We start from the raw sequence: 9,336 nt of genomic DNA, 5'->3' as shown, positions 1-9,336 counted from the left end.
TAAATAAATAGAATTTAAGAAAAGGAGACTTCAAATTAGTTTTCTCTCAAAGAAATTAATTACAAACCCAAAGTACAAGAAACTGCTCTTCAATTGATAATCACTGGGCTTCCAAAAAGTATGAGATTTCACCTGCACCTTTTCCATTCACTGCATCTCTGAAATGGAGGTGGGGGAGAGGCTCACACCAGAAAGATAGTTCATGCCAATTACATGCACTGGCTTCTTAGGCACATGCCTACATAAGTACTGAGGTCAGAAAACGACAGCACCAAGTGTTGCTAAGTCTTTGATTTTATTTTTTATATAAGCTATGTAAGTATGTAAGAAAAGTTCACTTTTCAGAGAGGGAAAAGGCATCAAATTGACTTAGGAAAGGCCTCAGCTCTCATACCAGGTGGTGGTGGGCAAGGTCTCGTTGGAGTTCCAATCTTTGGCGGCAGGGCTGGGGGTACATCTTCACTCTTGACTGGTATCGCCTCAAACACAGGTTTTGGAATAATTATACTGCTGGCAGAACTTGATGTGGTAGGATTAAAAGGATCTTCGTTGTTGACCTTTGTTTAAAAAAGAAATGTTCATATAGTTTCATATACATATGGGCAAACAATATTCAAAAGAATGATTTAAGTATTACATAACTTTTTTTCAGTTCCTAGCCAACTGACATTTTATATATATATATATTTATTTTAACATATTTTATTACTTTTATTTTATGTGTGTGAGTGCACTGCCTGTTAAATGCACCTGTGTTGTACAATGCCTCAGAGGTCAGAAGACGGCATCAGATTACCCGGGAACTGGAGTTAGGGATGGTTTGTAGCCCCAGTGTGGGTACTGGGACTCGAACTCAGGTCCTCTGCAAGAGCAGACAGTGCTCTTAACGGAGCCTTCTCCCAGCTCCAGCCTAGTGGCATTGTAACCTCTACATTCAAGAACAGGACTACAAGTTTTTCTGTATGAGCAGTGACTCTCACATCACAAATTTTGCAGAGCAACAAATCATACACAAACAAGCCAACTCTGCACTGAAAACTTATGAAGCACCAGACAATGTTCACAACAGAGCCACCTGAGGCCCTTCTAAAGCTGCTGGAGCCAGATGGTAATGCAACAGAAGGAATGACTGACTTTAAACATAGGAACAATGTAATATTAAAGAAAATGACACCAGGCATGGTGGCGCACGCCTTTGAGCCCAGCACTTGGGAGGCAGAGGCAGGAGGATCTTTGTAAGTTCGAAGCCAGCCTGGTGTACATAGTGAGTTCCAGAACAGCTGGGGCTACAAGAAGACCCTGTCTCAAAAACACAAAAATAAAAATAAAAAAAGAGAATGCCATCTAGGCAAACAATGAAGGCAAACGAAGTCAATTTTTAAAAGCAAACTGGGGGTTCAGCAGTTAAGAGCACTTGCTGCTGTTGCAGAGGACCTGGGTTTGATTCCCAGCACCCACACGCCAGCTAACAACTGTCCACATCTTCAGTTCCAGGGGATCCAATATCATCTTATGGCTTCTGCAGGCACTGAAAGACACAGGTGCACTTACATACATGCAGGCATAACACTCATACACATAAAATAAAAATAAATAAAAGCAAGCTGATTCCATGGAATGATGTTTTAATAGGGCTCTGAAGATCCTGACCTTCAAATAGGTAGAGTAATGAAAGACTGCATTTTCTCTAACACACTAGTTTAAGATTTGAGATCTATTTAGGTCAGTGTTTTTCAATAGTGGCACTAACATTCTGGGAGGGAATAACTATGTTTTGGGGGCTGTGCAGTATTCTTTAGGATGTTCAACAGCATCACTGGCCTCTGCCCATTAGATATGAGTTGCGCCCTCCAGCTAGTTGTGAAAAGCACAAATGTCTCTAGATATTGTCAAAGGTTCCTTTTGGGAGAGGGGTAGATCAATACTACAGCTATGCTGGAAAACAAGCAGTGGATATCCAATGCTGAGGCTTATGTGATATTTATCTTAGTATAGACCCTAAAAACCTCAGAGTATAAAAATCAAAAGACTGTTTAAAAAGAAATATGATGTTCAGCAAATCTTTCGGTGGAAAATTATAATCACCTGAATTATCATTGTTATCACTTTATGTATAGAAATATAATTATAGCTTATCTGTAACTTCTACCTGAAATCAATGTTTGCTATAACTGACTGCAATCAAGTTCCAATGTTGTGAGAGGGCTTGGCAACTGAAAGGGGGTCTGCTCATTTGATGGGAACATGATACATTTTTCCTTCCCATGAATCATCACAGATTACCTTTGATAATGTGCTGAAGTCAGCAAATCCATCTCCAAATGATTCATTCCCGAAAACAGAAGCAAAAGGGTCTGTGCCTAAAAGGAGTAAAGAAAATCAGTGGTATAAGAAAGAAAGACATCAAATTTCATGTCCTTTTTTGTTTGGTAACATTCAGAAAAGTAATTCCTAAATTTATGACTGATGTTTATAAAGACTGGGTAATACTGAAAATTTTGTATGATGTATTCCTTTGCATAAATGAGCTCAAAAACAGATCAAAAACAGGTGTTACTTGAAGGTAAAGTATTTAAGGTTCTGGAATAGATGTCAAACAATGCAGCCTATTAATTTTGTTGCTGTTTGTTTTAAGGAAAGTATATCCCAGGATGGCATCTGAGTGGAGATCCTTCTGTCAGCCTCCCAAGTGCCAGGATCACGGGCATGTGCCACTGTGCCTGGTCAAATTATCTCTAACAAAGACATCAAGAAAATTTAACAAAGGTCATACATTTCACACTTATCTTCAAGGCCTATTTTAAATGCTACTTCATTCACAAATCCTAACTAACTAACCTAGGTATCACCAATTTCCACAGCAAAAAGTGAGTTCCTCATTCTCTATGGCAGTGACTATATTCTGATTTATTCCACAGTTACCTGTGATTGATAATTATCTGCATTAGACAGTAAGATCCATTACAACAATGAAGAATAAACAGTCAATAAACATTTGTTGACGCCACATGAAGTCAAAGAAAATAAGGAGATACCTGTTAGAAACGGATGACCCTGAAATGGGAGTTACTAATCACACTGGACATCTCCAACCATTACTTTTTTTTTTGGTCTTTTTGAGACAGGGTCTCCCTGTAGCCCCAGCTGGCCTGGCACTTGGTATGTAGACCAGGCTGACCTCAATCTCACAGAGATCCACCTGCCTCTGCCTCCCAAACCATTACATTTTTTTGCACAGGGTGTCTTATAGCCAAAGCTCACTAAAGAAAGATGACTTCGAACTCCAGATCTTCCTGCTTCTACCTCCAAATGTCTGCAAGGGTGACTGGCACATTTAAGCTTTTAAATTTTTTTTAAAGATTTTTATTTTTTTATTTTTAGTTATTTTTATTTTATGCATGAGTGTATTGCTTGCATGTAAGTGCTCACTAGCATACATAAGGCACTAGATTAGATCCCTTGCAAAGGAAAATAATTTATAATTATGTAACTAAAAGACAAGACAAAGAGGCACAAAAGAAATTCTTGTTCCTTCTAACTTTTCATCTTTATATCAAAACACTCTTAGAACAAGTGTGCTCAGTACCCACTGAATGCATGAAGTGTCTACATCTCTAGAAATGAATATAGCATAAATATAAACAGAGAACAGGAAAGGTACATGATGATGATGATTAGAAATAGAAGCCTAGTGTGGTGGTGCACATCTTTAATTCTAGCACTCTGGAAGCAGAGGCAGGTGGATCTCTGGGTTCAAGGCCAGCCTGGTCTACATGCCATAGTGTATAAGTGTTTTGACTACATGTATTTAAGTGGGTCACATGCATGCATTGCCTAAGGAAGCCAGACAAGATCCGATCCCCTGAAACTGGAGTTAACAGATGGTTGTCAGCTGCCATGTGGGTGCTGGGAACTGAACATGGGTCCTCTGCAAGACCAGTCAGTGTTCCTAACTGCTGAGCAATCTTTCTAGCCCCTATTTTATTTTTTGAGACAGGATCTTCCTGTAGCCCCAGCTGGCCTGGAACGTGCCGTGGTCCCAGAGTCTCTGCCTCCTCAGTGCTGGGATTTAAGGCTTGTGCACCACCACACTTAGCTGCAGGACCCTTTGAAGGTCATTTACATAGCACATGCCTCTCCTGAGTTTGTACATTATGGGCTTTTCTTCCTTAAGGTCTGTTTGTTATTGTTACTTATAGCCCTGGGGTGGACCCAAAAACCTTTTCTAAAAAAAAGTTTATTTTTAATGATGTGTATTTATGGGTAGGTTTGTGCGCACACTAATCCTCCTGGAGTTGGAGTGACAGGTAGCTGTGTCACCAGACAAGGGTGATGAGAACTGAACTAGGTTCTCTGCAAGAGCAGTGTGTGTTCCTAACACTAAGCCATCTTTCCCACCTCAACTCCCAAATTATTTTGTGAAGCAGAATAGTGATCATCAACCAACCTGTAACTTCTTCCATGCTAAGGCTCCCCTGCCAAAGAAAGATCATAAGACTCTCTTCCTACTTTACTGGTTGGAAAGGAGGTGTTCCTATAGTAGAGAGTTAGCTGGAATCCCTGCACCATAAATTTAGTTTGAAATGGGCATTTTTATCAGTCTATCTTCCTGGCTGGGTGAGCCACCTGCTGAAGGCATAGATCTGAGTCTGGGGGGAGGGGGTGGCACCTGCTGAAGTTTCCAGGTTCTTGTGTTCCAGGACTAAGTTTTACATTAGGAATACATGGCTAGAAATAGAAATAGGGACAGTTTATTAAGAAAGGGAAAGCACTCCTGTGAACAGAAGTGGGTTGGTGAGTTAGGGACTAACATTCACTCAAAAGCCAAGGCACCAGGGCTAGAGAGATGATTAAGCTGTTAAGAGCACTGACTGCTCTTGCAGAGGACCCTGGTTCGAATCCCAGCACCCACATGGCGGCTAACAATCATCCATAACTCCAGTTTCAGGGAATCCAACACCCTCTTCTGACCTCCAAGGGAACTTCATGACAAGGTGCATTTACACACATGCAGGCAATACACTCATGCACATAGAATAAAAAGAACAAAATATTTTTTTAAAAGCCAAGATAGCAATAGGTAAAGGGATAGGCAGGTACCTAGAAAAAACAGTCCCTTACAAATGTATCATAGCTCTGATTCTGAAGAGGATGCTGAAACTTCAGAATTGTAGGAAGTCCTGCAAGTTTAGCGATAAAAGATGCTTTTTCATTAATACATTATCTGCCGGGTTCCATAACTGGGGCCTAGTTTCATCATGGGTGGGGCTTCAAGCTTTTCCTTCCTTTCCGTCTTCTCGTTATTCCTGATGTGGGGCAGCTGAGGTACATCTCGGCAAGATGCAGACACTCTATTGATGTACAGGTGGCAAAGGAAAAGGTGTGTGTGGGGGGGCACTCATTTCCCTGAAGAGTGATGTCTGCTTCATTATGTTTCTGTCCTTCCCCACAACTCTGACAAGAGTTACAACACATGTACCAACAGAGCTGAGTTGGGTCCTGTTTGGCAGAAATATTGTGAAATATCATTTGAAAAACAAGGTATCTCTATATGAAGAATATGTAGCTTATAGAGAGTGTTTCTACTCTTTCCTCATAAGTTACCTATTTGGGTTCAAACACTTAGGAAATGGTCTCTATACAGAATACTTTAGCCCAAATTAGAGAATTAAGAATTTTGTAAAAACATTCTCAGATGTTGGTGTGGTTGATGTGAAGCAGAGGCCTGCCCAGAGCCTGAAAGGATTCACTGTGTGAACATGTTTAGACCATGTGAGACACCTGCTGGGGGAAGTCTCATACATTCTTGGAGGGGAAGCCCACAGGCAGCTTTCTTCCTCTTGATGCACACAGAGGCAGTCTTCAAATACAAACATGACCTAATTAGAACTCTGTCTTCCCCAAGAATAAAGGCAATATATTAATAAACATATATAAAAGCATAATAAAAAGTTATCTATAATCTCATTATCAGAAATAACTTGTTGGGGCTGAAGAGATGGCTCGGAGATTAAGAGTACGTACTGCTCCTGCAGAGGACCCAAGTCCAGTTCCCAGCACCTATGTCAGATGGCTCCCAACTGCCTGTAACTCCAGCTCCAGGAGGATCTGACATTTCTGGCCTCTTCGGTCACCTGTATGTGCATGTGCTACACACACACACACATACACATACACACACACATTTAAAGATAAAAATGAAATCTAAAAAAACCCCTGTAACTTGTGAGTGCTTTAACATACAATTTCAGGGGCTAGAGAGATGGCTTAGTGGTTAAGAGCACTGGCTGCTCCTGTAGAGGACTCGGGTTCAGTTGAAACTCCCAGCACCCACATGGTGGCTAACAACTGTCTGTAACTCCAGTTCCAGGGAATCTGACACCCTCTTCTGACCTCTGTGGGCATTCCATGACATGGGTGCACTTACTTACATACGGGCATAACACTCATACACATAAAATAAAAGTAATAAAATATTTTTGCATACAATCTCACCAGTCTTCTATTCTTTACCCTGGCTTAATTACAGTTCTTAACTTTTTTTTTTTCAATTTTATGTGTACGAGTGTTTTGCCTGCATGCATGTAAGTACAATCGTGCATGCAATGCTGGTGGAGGCCAGATGAGGGCATTGGAGTCCCTAGAACTGGAGTTATGGACAGTTGGTCGCCTCCATGTGGGCGCTGGGAACCAAACCTGGGTCCTCTGCAAGAGCAGCCAGTGCTCTTGACTGCTGAGCCATCTCTCCAGCCCCTCTAATTACAGTTCTTATCAGCACCTATCAGCACCTGACACATATTGCTTTCTATCCATCTTTCCCAAATAAGTTCTATGATGTTATGTACTTTGTTTTACTCAGTACTGTATTCTCAAGGACTAGCACAAGGTCTGGCAAATAAGAGGCACTAGTATTTGTGGAAAGTATCATAATAAAAAGGGAACAGAAACAGCTTGTTTATTAATAAAGAATCCTCCAAATAGCTATAACAACATTTCTTAACATAACTAGCTGACCAACAACAAATACCTAGCACCCAAGTTGAGTGGCTTACAACTGCCTGTAACTCTAACTTCAGGGGATCCAGTGCCTTCTTCTGGCCCCTAGGGGCACTTACACTTACATGCACATACCAAGACACATACACACAATTAAAAAAAAAATCTTGCTGGCCTTGGGAGGCAGAGGCAGGTGAGCCTCTGTGAGTTAAAGGCCAGCCTAGTCTGAATATCGAGTTCGAGACCAGCCATGGCTACACAGTGAGGCCATCTTAAAAAAAAAAAAAAATCTTAGCTGGGCATGGTGGCGCATGTCTTTAATTCTAGCACTTTGGAGGCCGAGGCAAACTATCACCCCCATCTCTGTGACTTTATAAAATTATCAAGCTCAGTCTCACATAAAGTCTTCAAGAGATACTCCTGAATTATTTATTTTGGTCTTTTTGAGACAGGGTCTCTCTGTAGCCCCAGCTGGCCTGGAACTCACTATGTAGACCAGGCTGGCCTTGAACTCACCGAGATCTGCCTGCCTCTGCCTCCCAAGTGCTGGGATTAAAGGCATGTATCACCATGCCCGCCACTCCTGAATAATTTAAAATACAGATGCTGGCCATCCACAAAGTACCCAGTCACTTTCCTAAATCAGCCTCCAATTCATTCACTCACCCACTCACTGACCCATCCATTCACTGACATTCAATAAACATGCTAAGCAACAGAGATTTAGAGAGTGATACCAAATTTATGGCTTCACCAATACATGCATGCAGCTGCTACACAAGAAGCACTGAGGTTCAGAGAACAAAGGAAAAGCACCTAACTTTACATGAATGAGGCAAGATTTTACAAAAAGCTTCTACTCTCTTTTACCTGCGAACAGAAAGGGGGTGCGTAGACACACACACACACACACACAAGTGCTTCGCAGATAAAACGTGTATTAGTCACTTTTCTGTTGCTGTGATAGAAACACTGACCCAAGCAATTTATAGAAGGAAGAGTTTATTTGAGCTTACGGTCCCAGGGGAATTACAGTCTGTCGTGGCAGGGAGGCATGGTGGCTGGAGGTGGCTGGAGCAGGAGCAGCAGAAGCTAAGCTCTCACATCATCATGCAGGCACAGGATGCAAGAGAGCAACTAGAGATCTGGCAAGGCTTAAGAACTCTATAAACCCACCTCCAGTGACATGCTTCCTCCAGGATAGCCACACCTTCTAAAACCTCCCAAAACAGCGCCATCATCTGGTTTTTGCTATACTGTTTGATTAAAGTTGGGAACGCCAGTATGAAGTCATGTCACACACACACACACACACACACACACACACACACAGATGAATATACATTTTTTTCAAAGGCTATGCAGCCTTAGTGTCACAGTCATGGTCTGTGGTTTGTAGAAATAAGAGAAAATTAGAAAAGAAATGTAGAAATGAAATACATGGACATCTGTATTTTTAGTTGGTGTTATTACTTGTAAAAAGGAAAATCTACTGGGCATTTTACTCCTGCTGAGTCAAAGATGCATCTGCAAAGACTCCATTGAACTTTAAACAGCAGTTGGAAAGATAGTGCACACTCTCAGTCTGGGATTAATAAAGTATTTCACACACACAAAAAATTCTGGCACCCAAAGCAATCTCACTTAAGGTGGAAAAACAATCCTTACAAATGAAAATAAATATGAGGTTGGGCATGGTGGCCCACTCTTTTAATCCCAGCACTTAGGAGGCAGAGATAGGCATATCTCTGTGAGAGTGAGGCCAGGCTGGTCTACATAGTTGAGCTCCAGGTCCCAGCTGGGGCTACAGGGAGATCCTGTCTCCAAAAATCAAAAAATAAGAACAAAAAAAGAATGTGTAGAAGCTAAGTATTGTTGGTTGGCTTTTTCCTTACTGGTTTGTGGGTGCACACAAGGTGAAATATTGAAACTATTTAATAGCTTTCATTACTATCATAAGTATATTTTAGTGGTAAGAGTATAACTTTAAGATAAAAATTTATTCAATTAAAAAACTGGTTCTGTGGCTGAAGAGATGGCTCAGCAGTTAAGAGCACTGGCTGCTCTTGTAGAAGACTGGGGTTCAGTTCCCAGCACCCATATGGTGGTTAACAACTATCTATAGCTCCAGTTCCAAGGGATCCAACACCCTCTTCTAGCTTCTGTGGGAATCACACAACATGGGTGCACTTACATGCAAGCAAAATACTCATACATATAAAATAAAAATAAATTAAAATTAAAAAATGATTTTGAGGGCTGGAGAGATGGCTCAGTGGTTAAGAACACTGGTTGTTCTTGCAGAAGACCTGGGTTTGAATCCCAGCACCCACATGGCAG

The 9,336-nt window shown here is 41.2% G+C and overlaps 1 protein-coding gene across 2 annotated transcripts in view; it reads right to left on the bottom strand.

Annotated features, from left to right (window-relative positions):
* Positions 1-9,336, bottom strand: part of Eps15 (epidermal growth factor receptor pathway substrate 15) — a gene marked incomplete in the record, with an annotated part of 149,770 nt that overhangs the window by 8,544 nt on the left and 131,890 nt on the right. For both annotated transcript variants that reach the window (XM_008828458.3, XM_017796995.2), the window contains 2 exon segments: positions 395-557; positions 2,284-2,360. In XM_008828458.3, coding sequence (XP_008826680.1) covers positions 395-557; positions 2,284-2,360 — 240 coding nt within the window.

Source organism: Nannospalax galili, unplaced genomic scaffold (genome assembly GCF_000622305.1).
Source record: "Nannospalax galili isolate Female #2095 unplaced genomic scaffold, S.galili_v1.0 scaffold713, whole genome shotgun sequence".
NCBI lineage: Eukaryota > Metazoa > Chordata > Mammalia > Rodentia > Spalacidae > Nannospalax > Nannospalax galili.
This window is presented reverse-complemented; position numbering and strand designations above follow the sequence as displayed.